Below are 12151 nucleotides of genomic sequence, written 5' to 3' on the forward strand. Positions count from 1 at the left end.
GTGCGGTTTGCAATTTAATATTTTAATAATAAATTTAGTAAAGAATATAAAATTACACGAATTACTTTAATATAAATTAAATATGAAAAAGAACTATTAGACAGTTGGGAAACACCGTTTTTGTTTGCTATTATTCTATTAAGTAAAGTTCGTTAAAAATTTTTGTCTGAAAGCAATTATGTGGAAGATTTATTGCTTCTGTGGGACCGAATTTTGGCTGACGAGCAGGGACCCTTATTTTTTTTGTATTCAGGTAGGGAGATGTATCTCGTTCGTATACGCTTTTGTAACTGACACAAAATTAACACAAAATTTTACGCAATCACTGATATTAAAAAACGCTGGTAACGGCCGATCATCTGTTTATTTTTACACTTAAATTATACTAGGATGCAATTAGTTAAATAAGTGAGTAGACGGTTAGTTTTGTAGTGATAGATGGGTGGGGAGTCCGAGTATTTCGAAATGCAAAGTGAGAGCGAGAGAAACGCGCGCGGACACGGTGACAGTCGGACTCGGACCTACATATATATATATATATATATATATATATATATATATATATATATATATATATATATATATATATATATATATATATATATATATATATATATATATATATATATATATATATATATATCATCATCATCATCATCATTTACAGCCATTCGCCATCCACTGCTGGATGAAGGCCTCTCCAACACGCTTCCACTCGTCTCTGTTTTGCGCAACACTCATCCATCTCATTCCGCACATTTTCCTAATTTCGTTCACCCATCTTCCTTGCGGTCTTCCTTTTACTCTTTTGCCTTCTCTCGGGTACCATTCAAGCACTTCTTTTGTCCACCTTTCGTCCATCCTCCTAGCTACGTGACCCGCCCATTGCCATTTCAATCTCTTCACTCTATCCACTATGTCCACTACCCTTGTCATATTTCTCACCCACGTGTTCCGCTTCCTGTCTTTCCTCGTTATGCCAAGCATACAGCGTTCCATACTTCTTTGAGTGCATTGGATTTTATTTTGCATCTTGGCGTTCAGTGTCCAAGTTTCACATCCATACGTCATCACTGGCAAAACGCATTGATCAAAGATCCTTTTCTTCAGGCAGAGTGGCATTTTTGATTTAAAAACAGCATTCATCCGTCCAAATGCACTCCACCCCAATTTCATACGTCTCTTTATCTCTTCATTTTTACTACCAGACATGTCAATTATTTGACCTAAATATAAATAATTATTTACTACTTCTACTGGTTTATCATCTAAGGGGATGCTATCAGGCATGCAATAACTATTGAACATTAGTTTAGTCTTATCTACGTTAATTTTTAATCCTACTTTTCTACTTTCCCTGTCCAGCTGTGTTAGTCTGATAAGTAGGTCAGCTGAATCACGAGCTACTAAAACTATATCGTCTGCGAACCGAAGGTGACTCAAAAAGCGACCATTGATGCTTACTCCGGCTGTATCCCAATCCAATTTCCTGAAAACTCCCTCAAGCACCGCATTGAATAACTTGGGCGAGATTGTATCTCCTTGTCTTACTCCTTTTCCTATGCTAAATCTATCTGTACCTGAAAAAATTTTAACTGAAGCTGTGGCATTCTTATATATTGTAGCTAACAGTCCCACATAGGGTTCCGGCACTCCCTGTGTTTTTAGAGCGTTAAGTACTGCATTATGACTAACTGTATCGAAGGCTTTCTCATAATCGACGAAACCTAGGCACAGTGGCCGTTGATATTCGTTGGCGCGCTCGATTAGTTCGCCAACTACTTGGAGGTGGTCCATTGTGCTGAAATTTGCCCTAAACCCTGCCTGCTCTATAGGTTGGTTCTCGTCGAGGATATTCTTCAGCCTTTCTGTAATAACCTTCGTGAAGAGCTTGTAGACCGCTGAAAGTAGACTAATGGGTCGGTAGTTCTTGATATCGCTTTTGTCGCCTTTTTTGTGTATTAAAATGATAGTTGCGTTATTCCATCCTTCTGGTATAGCTTGGTTCTGGATGCATTTGCTGAAAAGCCTAGCTAAGATATTAATTAGGGGGGGGCCGCCACATTTTAGTAAGTCGATGGGAATATTATCTTCCCCTGGGGTTTTACCATTCTTTGCAGTTTTTAGCGCGGCCTCTACTTCGCTAGGCAATACTGCAGGAACCCTTTGGCCGTGTGTCGATTCCAGAGTGGGGAATTGGCCGTTGTCGTTCTCGTATAGTTTTGCATAGAACGTGTAAACTCTGTCTATGATTTCTTCTCTATTCCTAATTATTACTCCGCTCTCTGATCTGATTGCGATCATTTGGTTTTTGCCTAAGAAAAGATCCTGTTTGCACTTTTTCAGGCTACGGTTATTCTTAATGGTATTTTCTATTAGCTTGCTGTTAAAATCCCTGACATCCCTGACTATTCTCTTCTTAATTTCCTTATTTACTAGATTGTATTCTTGCTTATTATTATCCCTATCTAAATTCCTTTTATGCTTAATTAGGTTTTTTGTTTCCGCTGAAATTTTGCTTAATTTAATCTGTTTCCTGAAACCACCTAATTTCTTACCTGTTGAGGTTAGAACCGAACTAATTACAGTGTTCAATTCCTCGATGTCTGCTTCTGGGTTTAATTTCCCGTATCGATTTCCAAGTTCGAGTTCGAATTCCTTTTTCCTAGACCTTAGTTGAGCGAAATCTGGAGAGTTACTGCATCCTTTTATTAATTTCCTACGTTCGCAATTTATATTAATGGCCATCTTGGCACGGACTAATCTGTGATCGCTGCCTATATCTACTTTACTTAAAACACTAACGTCTTTAACGGAGTGCAGGGCATTTGTTAGGATGAAATCGATCTCGTTTCTGTCTCCTTTAGGACTCTCCCAAGTCCACTTATTGTTGGTGTTTTTCCTGAAAAATGAATTAGTGATGAAGAGCCTGTTGTGTTCTGCGAATTCTATGAGGCGATCGCCTCTGTCGTTTCTTTGGCCGGTACCAAAATTGCCTACTGCTCTTTCTGTGTTTGCCTTTTGTCCTATTTTTGCGTTAAAGTCGCCCATGATTATTTTAAAGTGGTGGCGGCTATTATCGTATGCGCCCTGTAGTTTTTCGTAGAAGTCTTCTATTTCCTCGTCTGGGTGGCTAGATGTGGGGGCGTACACTTGGAAGATTTGACAAGTGTACCTGCTCGAGATTCTTAATACTACATAGCATATACGTTCCGATATGTCGTTTATTTCTATAATATTTCTTTCTATTCTCTTATTGATAAGAAACCCTACTCCTCCTATTCTACCATTTGGTAGCCCTCTCCAGTAGAGACAGTTACCACTTTTTAGGATTATTTGGTTTTCCTGTTTTCGTCTTACTTCGCTAAGTCCTACTAAATCCCATTTGATACTTTCTAGTTCATTCTCTAATGCAAGCACACTTCCTTCACTCGATAACGTTCTTACATTGTACGTGGCTAAATACAGGTTTCTATTAGCTAAGCTATCATCCATCGTCACTCTTACCTTGTTGGAGGTTTGGATATTATTTTTCTCGCATTTATCCAAGATGTGTTGAGAAAAAGGCGGTACTTGAGAGAGATTTCCATTCAAGGAGTGAGTTCTTACCGCCATAAACTCTTCTCTGTGGTCAGCTTTGACATATAGTCATCCTAGGTATCACTTGGATCACTTATGAGTTATTACATGCCATTTAACAGGGTTACTTTGTAAGTGAAAGTAGTTAGTTATGATAATAATAGATTAGCAATTGTTATACTACTTTTTTACAGATCTTTATCGTGAGACGCCTCTTTGGAGACAACGGATTTATATATGTGAGTGCGGTTTGCAATTTAATATTTTAATAATAACTTTAGTAAAGTATATAAAATTACACGAATTACTTTAATATAATTTAAATATGAAAAAGAACTGATAGACAGTTGGGAAACACCGTTTCTGTTTGCTATTATTCTATTAAGTAAAGTTCGTTAAAGATTTTTGGCTGGAAGCAATTATGTGGAAGATTTATTGCTTCTGTGGGACCGACTTGGCTGGCGAAGGACCCTTTTTTTGTATTCAGGTAGGGAGATGTATCTCGTTTGACACCGATTTGACACAAAAATTAGCACAAAATTTTTCGAAATAACTGATATAAAACCGCTTTTTACGACCGATTTGCTGTTTATTTTTACACTTAAATTATACTAGGATGCAATTAGTAAAATAAGTGATTAGATGGTTAAGTTAAATTTCGTGCAATAGCCGGGTTTAAGCGAGTAATAGCGGGAGGAACGCAGAAGCACGTCCTCCTCACATGACACGAAAGACCGAACTCCATATATATATATATATATATATATATATATATATATATATATATATATATATATATATATATATATATATATATATATATATATATATATATATATATATATATATATATATATATATATATATATATATATATATATTGAAAACTTTATTTTTTAATTTCTGAAAAATATTTAATTTCAAAATTTTAACATAGATGTTCTTAGTATTATTCTCTGATGTGCTATAATGTTTTTTTCTAAATATTTCAGTTCATTGTGTAGGCACGCAGTGATTATAAGCTTATCTAGTGATTGATTGAGTTTGGAAATCGTTGTCGAAGAATTACATACATTAGTCAAAACACATATTCTTGGTGTGGAGTTGGGTCTCAAGAATGAGCGCGTCTCGTTGGCGTAGTTTAATTCCGGAAAAGTCGGAAAAGCGGGCCGAGCGAACGCCGTTCGTTGATGATTTGTAATCATCCGAGGATGTGGCTCAACCGGAAGCAGGCCTAATTAATTATAAACGTATCATGGGACATAAAGGGCCCGCGCGTAAATCTCAACAACTAATTTTGCTGAGTAAACACATCCGGTTTCTGGCACACAAGATTCGAAATCTGCGGAACTGGTGTTCCGGATCGATAATGCTAATCCTCTTCTCTCTCGCGGAGACGAGACGAGTCGAACACACTCTTCGTCTCAGACTTATTATGACCATCTGCTCTGCTCACCTAACTATGATCTAAGCCGGTATTATTATTGGCGATGTGCTTCGAAAGACTTCCTGTTAAATTTTGCTTTATGTTTAGCCCGAAAATTGAATACAAAGTTTCGATTTTAATAACTATTGATATAAGGAATTTCCAATTTTTTTATTTGGTTTTAATTTTTGCAGTTTGATAGAATGATCTTTCAAATGAGCGCTTTCATTGAAATTTAAGCTATTAATCAGAGCATAGTACCCTTTTTGAAATAAACAAATGTAATAGTGGATTTTTTTGAAATTTTTTCAAAATTTCGTCAAGGTTCAATTGACTCTCATCGTTTTTGAAATTGTCTTTTTCGTTTTATAAATTGCTTAAAATTCCCCGTATTAAAACTGCAAAGAAAAGAAATACAAATGTATGGAAGTGTCAAATTGCATTATATAGGCATAACATATTATGCATGCTATTAAATAGTATGAATATAATTGACATCCAGAGAATTTTGTTGTTTCCTCTGAACTTTTGATTCATTTTGATCATCTGAAATCGTCTAGAGACCGAGACTATTAATTAGTTATATAATATAATTAAATCACGTAGAAAAGAAATACAAAATATAATTTTTGCCAAATGTTGTTACAAATTATGTACATATGCTATTAAATATTAACGAACGAAAATAATGTAATTTATTTTTGAATATATTTTAAAACGAATTTTTATGAAAAATAAGATAAGAAAATTTTCACGCCACTTAACTAGGTGTGGAATTCGCTTTGTGCAAAAACTTATCGCCAGAGCAATATCTTGATATTATTAAACATGTTTTCAGGTACAGTTTCTATGCGACAGGTTTCACATTTTTTTTGTATACATACATGTTATGAAAAAATGTCAAATCGAGTGAAAAGTAATTTTCCCACGGAGTGAAATTTTTCATTTCACATAAATCAAGCCGGAGTTTATTAAATTCTTTTTATTTATATTCGAGTGACTTCAATACAGTTTTGCATACAAATAAATATGCATATGTTTGTATGTACATAGAAACTCTCACAACAAAACAAAGTTAATATGGTGCGAGATCCATCAGTAATTACGTACTACATAGAATGTTTTATGCGGGTTTTCCCCCTAGACTTCAATATGGAAACTTTTCTCGGTTATTTCACATGACTCGGCTTGATTTTTTTTTGTTAAGAGCACACTCGTATTGGCTGAAGCGAGGAAATTAAACTTTCCTCGCTGGGTATGAAAATTAATAGTTGTTGCTTTCGCACGTTCGAACATCGCATTGGCATTAATTTCACAACTGAAATTTTCCACGCAATACGTGAAAATTAACTTGATAACTAATTAAGACAGTGCGATCGCAACACTTCGCGTAGGAAAAGCGGAAAATTCTCAGATAGCTCAAATTGATCGTCGCCTTCCGGTACAAGTGTTAATCTTATATTTAGTTCTCAACTTCATTTCAAATGTATGTATGTACATTTTCAGCTCAAAGAAATATGTTTGCCTTCTCAAAACACAAAGTGAGACTTTCTAATCGTAGTAATTAATTATTCATTTATTTTATTCTGTAACATTATCAAACGAGTCGTGTCTTTTGTTAAATATAGGATTATAAACGGAATATTCAGCATAAAAATGGAACATACATACATACATAATAAATTTGATTTTTTTTATAAAAAAGCCGGTAATTTATTGAACGTCGTCATTTCAACAATAATAAATGAATTTTGCCTGCAATATATCAAAATGGTGCTATAATATATTTAAATGAGGTCAAATTACATCCATATAAATAGTAAAATTAGCAGTAAAACTTTGTTGTTTGCGTTAATGATAACCACCGAGGGGTTCCCGGACTCAAGCCCTGGGTTGATCTCGATTGAAGAATATTTATTCGGTGTCTTTCTGCGGTACTGCTGGTCAGATTTGGATATTTGCAACTCCAAGTCGATCGTTTCCTATCAGAGTTTGCCAAATTATCAGATTTCATAGTTGAAACGATTCCTCATCAAATTACCAATAACCATTCTACCCAACAAATCACCCCTATTTGAATTTGATTTCAAATTTATAATCTATAAATTTATATATGTACAGGTTTAATACTATACGTGACGCTCAGGCGCAAGTCTCAATGGCATCATGGGAACAGAAAAAAATGTATGTTGAACATAAAATTTTCCATTTTTCAAAGTACATATGCAAAGCAGAGCTTTGGATTAAAGAGGCACTCTGTTTCGGTTTCCAATTTTTAAATTTCACCCGGCTGAGCGACGCCGAGCGATTCGGGCATTGACAATGTATGTACGTCGACTTTAGATTAACTTTGGTGACTAATTAAATGGACACATTTATATGGGTGTAACTAATTTTTAAAGCTATTTTTTTTTATTTTCTGTTTATTCAACCCATCGTGTAACAGTTTTCTGTTTATTGGTTTTAGAAAAGATTTGAGATCGTAAAATAATATCCAAATGAGTTCTAATGCTACATATTGTGTAATTTATTGTAATGTAAAAGTTTCCTCGTCAATCTCTTCATAGAACGTGTTAAACTCACTTGACACATTTGCACGAAGGGTTATTTTATGATTCATAATACATGTATGTATGTATGTACATACATACATACGTATATGTATGTATGTATGTATGTGCGTACATATATACATATATCGTACATACATATATGTCGCATGTGACGTGTCATTGTTTGCATGACATTATCGTAAAAGAAGCTTTCGGTAATTTTATGACTCGCCATTTCGACAATAATATGTAAGCATGTATGTGTATATGATTTTATAAATTTGTACAATACATAGAATAGATCAGTAGGAAATTACTAATATCGAGTTTTATGTATGTATTTAGATATATATGAATCTACATACGTATATTCAGTTTCTTTTATGTTGCTGAATAAGAAGAGGTATGTAAAAATGGGATTAATTTTGAATAACTTCTTATAATGCAAATATGTGTATAAATAAATGTTTGCATATTTGTTTCTTCGCAATGTACATCCATGATTTTGAACTAAAGATCATAAAATTTTAGTATCTCGTGGTACACTAGTTTAGATCATAGATGTGTTTTAAAAAAAATTGGGAATCGAGGTCGAAGAGCTCATACAACGCCTGAGGAACGCCGGGCAAGTGAGTTTGTCTGTTATTATTTAGCAGTTTGAGAAATCCATGTATGTATCCATGAAAAGTATGTAAGACAAAATCGTTTGGGTTTCAACAGTCATGCTAAATTAATAAACAAAATGCATTATATGTATGTATGTTCTCCATAAATATAGAATTTCGACTTAAATTATACACTTCGACTTTGGTTATAAATGAAGCTAATTAAAGATTAAATTATTATTTTTCAATACATACAATACGATCACATTTAGCAATCCTTATACGTATGTATATACATTGCAAATGTTAATAGTAATCCTTCTCTTGTAAAATACTTGTTGAAGTAGTTGTTAATATTGAGACACACTGTTAACTTTTACGTATTATCTATGTTTGTAAGTTAGCGGACAGATTTTTCATGGTTATTTTATTATACATTATTTATGTTAAGAGGGTTTTTATATTATTATGCTTGAAATGGGACTTTTATTTTGTGTTTCTGTAACTCATCTTTTCACGGTTTGTAGATTTTAACAAGGTCATCAAAAAAGTCTGTAGATTTTAACAAGAGTTAAAGACAGCTAAAATAGATTTTGGGAAACAACTATAGGTGCATGTATGGAGAGTGTCCACTGTCTATGTGCATTCGTGGGTGAACAATAGATACCTCGGATTAGGCTAACGGGACTCAGTAAGTGCCTGGACAAAGGACACGGTGGAGTTCTCACTGACCTGGGCGAGTGCATGCGTAAACAAAAGACTCGCCAGGGTAGATATTTAAGTGCCTAAACGATAGATACATTAATGAATCGGGGAAGCTGTGGCGGGCAACTTGTCCTTTATAAGGAGGTACACACACACAGAGTGAGCGGCGGTTACGTGTGGACCTCCCGAATCGTTGAATAAATGCTGTGAAGCGACTTTGGTCTTTAATTTGGACCCTGAACTCACTCCTTCACAACAATATGTACATATGTATAATACTTAGAATGAAAAACATTTTTTCAAATATATGAAACATTTATTGTTTTAAGTATGTAATACACATTCATTACTATTATTAAAGATTTCAACAATTCATTTTTCCATTTAAGGCAAGATTAAATTTTAAATTTGAATTAAAATGTAATTAGGAAATTTTATTGATTTTCAAGGCATTATTATGGCATTAGTTATTTCACGCGAAACATTCAAAGGTCCAATAACACGCCAAACATCTCTAACGACATCATATTCTTCAACAGTCGACACAAGTTCTCCATCGCCCCCTCCTAAATAAAAAAAGTACTTTAGTGCAAAATTATATTAAAATTAATTTATGTAGTAATTAATTCAGCCGATTTACCAATAGCTAAAATATTTTCGTTGAAGGGGCAGGCTGCAATGCCGAATCGAGGTAGATTTATGCTGGCTACGAATGTCCATTTGTCGATAATTGGATCGTAACGCTCTACGCTGGCGTATTTTTCGGTTATGTGACTATTAATTTTTCTACCACCGATTGCATACACGTGTCCACCGACAGCCGTTACCTAAGCATTTAAATCAGATTAGGTAATTTAAAATATTTTAATAATGAAGCAAATAGAAGAAAGCCACATACCCCAGGCCACATCCTTTTAACGCTCATCGATGAGCACTTTCTCCACGTTCTGGTAGTTGGATTGAATGCATCTACCATAGATAAGGGTTCATTGTTTGACCAACCTCCAACCAGGTAAATTTCATCGTTCAATACGACAACTCCACACCCGTGACGACCAGTGGGCAATGGTGGCATCTTAGTCCAAATGTCATTTTTCGGATCGTACCTTAGAAAATAATTCATAATAAAAATACATGTTGATGGCTATGTATTTGAAATAAAACTTTAAGATAGGTAGCAGTTTGTTAGATATGGATATTATAAGTTTCTTCTACATATATTATGCCAAGTCAGAAGTAGCGTTAAAGTTCTAATTTAGGGCTATTCATTTTAAAGTGTTTTTCTATATTTACGGATCGAAAGTTTTATTCTTACTGTGTAGAATATAAGCTGTACGCTAAATATTTCTTATCTTACCTTTCAACCGTTTCAATGTTATCAGAATGTGAATTGTGACCGCCGAAAACATACACATAATCTCCCATAACCGCAACGTGGGGATATTTACGCAATTCTGTCATTGGACGTAATGTTTTTTTAATGCCAGAATCCAAATTATAACTCTCAACCTGCAAGTTTAGTATAATAACAGCCATTTTTTTTAATTTGGTCATGTTTAAATATGTCTATATTATGTTTTCCACTTACAGTATTTGTAGGACCACTACTATAGGCTCCACCCAATAGTATTATCGTACCTTTGACTTGCACGGCGCTAAAAGCGTACTTTTGAGTATTCAAGTCACCAAATTTCACCCAATTTTGTTTGTCTGCATTGTAAATTTCGATGGTTTGCGCTGTCTAAAATGCAATGCGAATCAAATGACTATTGACAATCTTCACAACATATGTACATATGTACATATTGTGGATCCATACATAATTAAAATTTCAATGGGTGTATTTGGAAGGGAATTGATACGAGATTTGTTATTAAAATTAAAACATAACATTTTCAAAAATTATTAGGACGTTATTTTTAAAAACTGCATTTATAACTCAATATCGCCTAGTCATGGAATACCTTTGCATTATAATCTCGTCATATATGTATGTATGTATACTTTTACATAGATATAACTTAGAAATGTGTATTTATGATCTGTTGCAAATTTTATTATGAAATTAGACCATAATATACATAAGTCCCAATGCACGGTTATGGCCAGATAATCGCAAACACTATTTAAATGATGGATATATGAGCTGTTATATTTGAAAAAGGCAGAAGTCCAATTTTAATTTCCGAAAATCACTATTTCTGTTTGACTTAATTCACAAATTGTTATCACTTATTTTAATTCGATATGTCCAGAATCTTGCAAAAGCAGAATAAACGTACTCTACAGGCCACCAGTTTTGTTTAAAAATTTTAAACGCAAAACATTACATTTAATGTATTGCAAATTTTTTTTTTTTTGAAATGAAGAAAAGTTATCTTATGCCACTTTCAAATATAACGGCTGATATAAAATAAAATCAAGTTTATGGTTGAATTAATAGTTTCAAGTTATAAAAAATATATAATCGATACTTTATTTATATAAGAATCATTGATAAAATGCCCAAACCTGTAAAGAATAGCCCCCAATGACGATTAATCGAGACATTTTGTGACTTTCTTGCTTGATCTTCTATTAACTTTTGAACTCAGTCAAAATCACCTGAAAATATCAAAAAAATTGAAAAATACAATATTTTTAATATTTACTGTTTAAATAAATAAATTAGTCTTATTATTACTTTTATTCTTTTTCGTTTGTAAATGATCAAAAATGTAGCTATTTTGACCATTTTTAAAAGACGGAGTTTTCCTAGCTTTATACAATGTTTGAATTTTAAATTTGTTATACATAGTTTGCAAATAAAATTCAATTAATTATTAAATTATAATATATTAAATCCTACCCTTTTAGTGGAAAGCCCTTGAGGTGTTGTTAGTCGAGAAGAGTACACCGAGAGAATGATCTCTGAATACTATATTAATTCCAGTTATAATCTATTGTTCTTGTTTAGTTCTATCCTGACCGCAAACTTGACCAAATCTTAATCTTTAAATGCGGTTTAATAATAAAAAAAACATAGAAAAAGCAAAAACAAAATAAGCATATTATATTATATTAAACATATTATATTAAACCGAGAACTCAAAACAATTTTTTTTTTAAATTATTACAAATAATGTTCCTGAACTACGCGACGTCTTATTATATATTACCGGTGGTTTTACCCGGCTTCGCTCGGTATTTGTAATATAAACCGCTTAAACATAATTGCACTACACAAACCGAAGAAGATTATCGCAAAATCAAAAAAACACTAAATGATTTAAAACAACGTGAAT

General features: G+C 33.4%; 1 protein-coding gene across 1 annotated transcript; it reads right to left on the bottom strand.

Annotated features, from left to right (window-relative positions):
* Positions 1-9166: 9166 nt before the first annotated feature.
* On the bottom strand, positions 9167-11858 carry LOC143915280 (uncharacterized). The gene is made up of 7 exons (XM_077435840.1): positions 11716-11858; positions 11379-11471; positions 10456-10608; positions 10225-10376; positions 9766-9973; positions 9508-9694; positions 9167-9433 (listed from the first exon to the last, which is right to left on the bottom strand). The coding sequence occupies exons 2-7, from the start codon at positions 11415-11417 to the stop codon at positions 9312-9314; spliced, it is 861 nt and encodes a 286-aa protein (XP_077291966.1). The 5' UTR covers positions 11418-11471; positions 11716-11858; the 3' UTR covers positions 9167-9311.
* Positions 11859-12151: the final 293 nt, after the last annotated feature.

The sequence above is a fragment of the Arctopsyche grandis genome, chromosome 8, assembly GCF_051622035.1.
Source record: "Arctopsyche grandis isolate Sample6627 chromosome 8, ASM5162203v2, whole genome shotgun sequence".
NCBI classification, from domain to species: Eukaryota; Metazoa; Arthropoda; class Insecta; order Trichoptera; family Hydropsychidae; genus Arctopsyche; species Arctopsyche grandis.

Excerpts from the sequence above, each read along its gene's own strand:
- LOC143915280 (XM_077435840.1), bottom strand. The coding sequence starts at position 11,417 with ATGTCTCGATTAATCGTCATTGGGGGCTATTCTTTACAG. Across the intron at positions 10,377-10,455 it reads GTAGTGGTCCTACAAATACT|GTTGAGAGTTATAATTTGGA; the intron begins GTAAGTGGAAAA and ends CTAAACTTGCAG. Across the intron at positions 9,434-9,507 it reads CGAAAATATTTTAGCTATTG|GAGGGGGCGATGGAGAACTT; the intron begins GTAAATCGGCTG and ends TTTTTTATTTAG.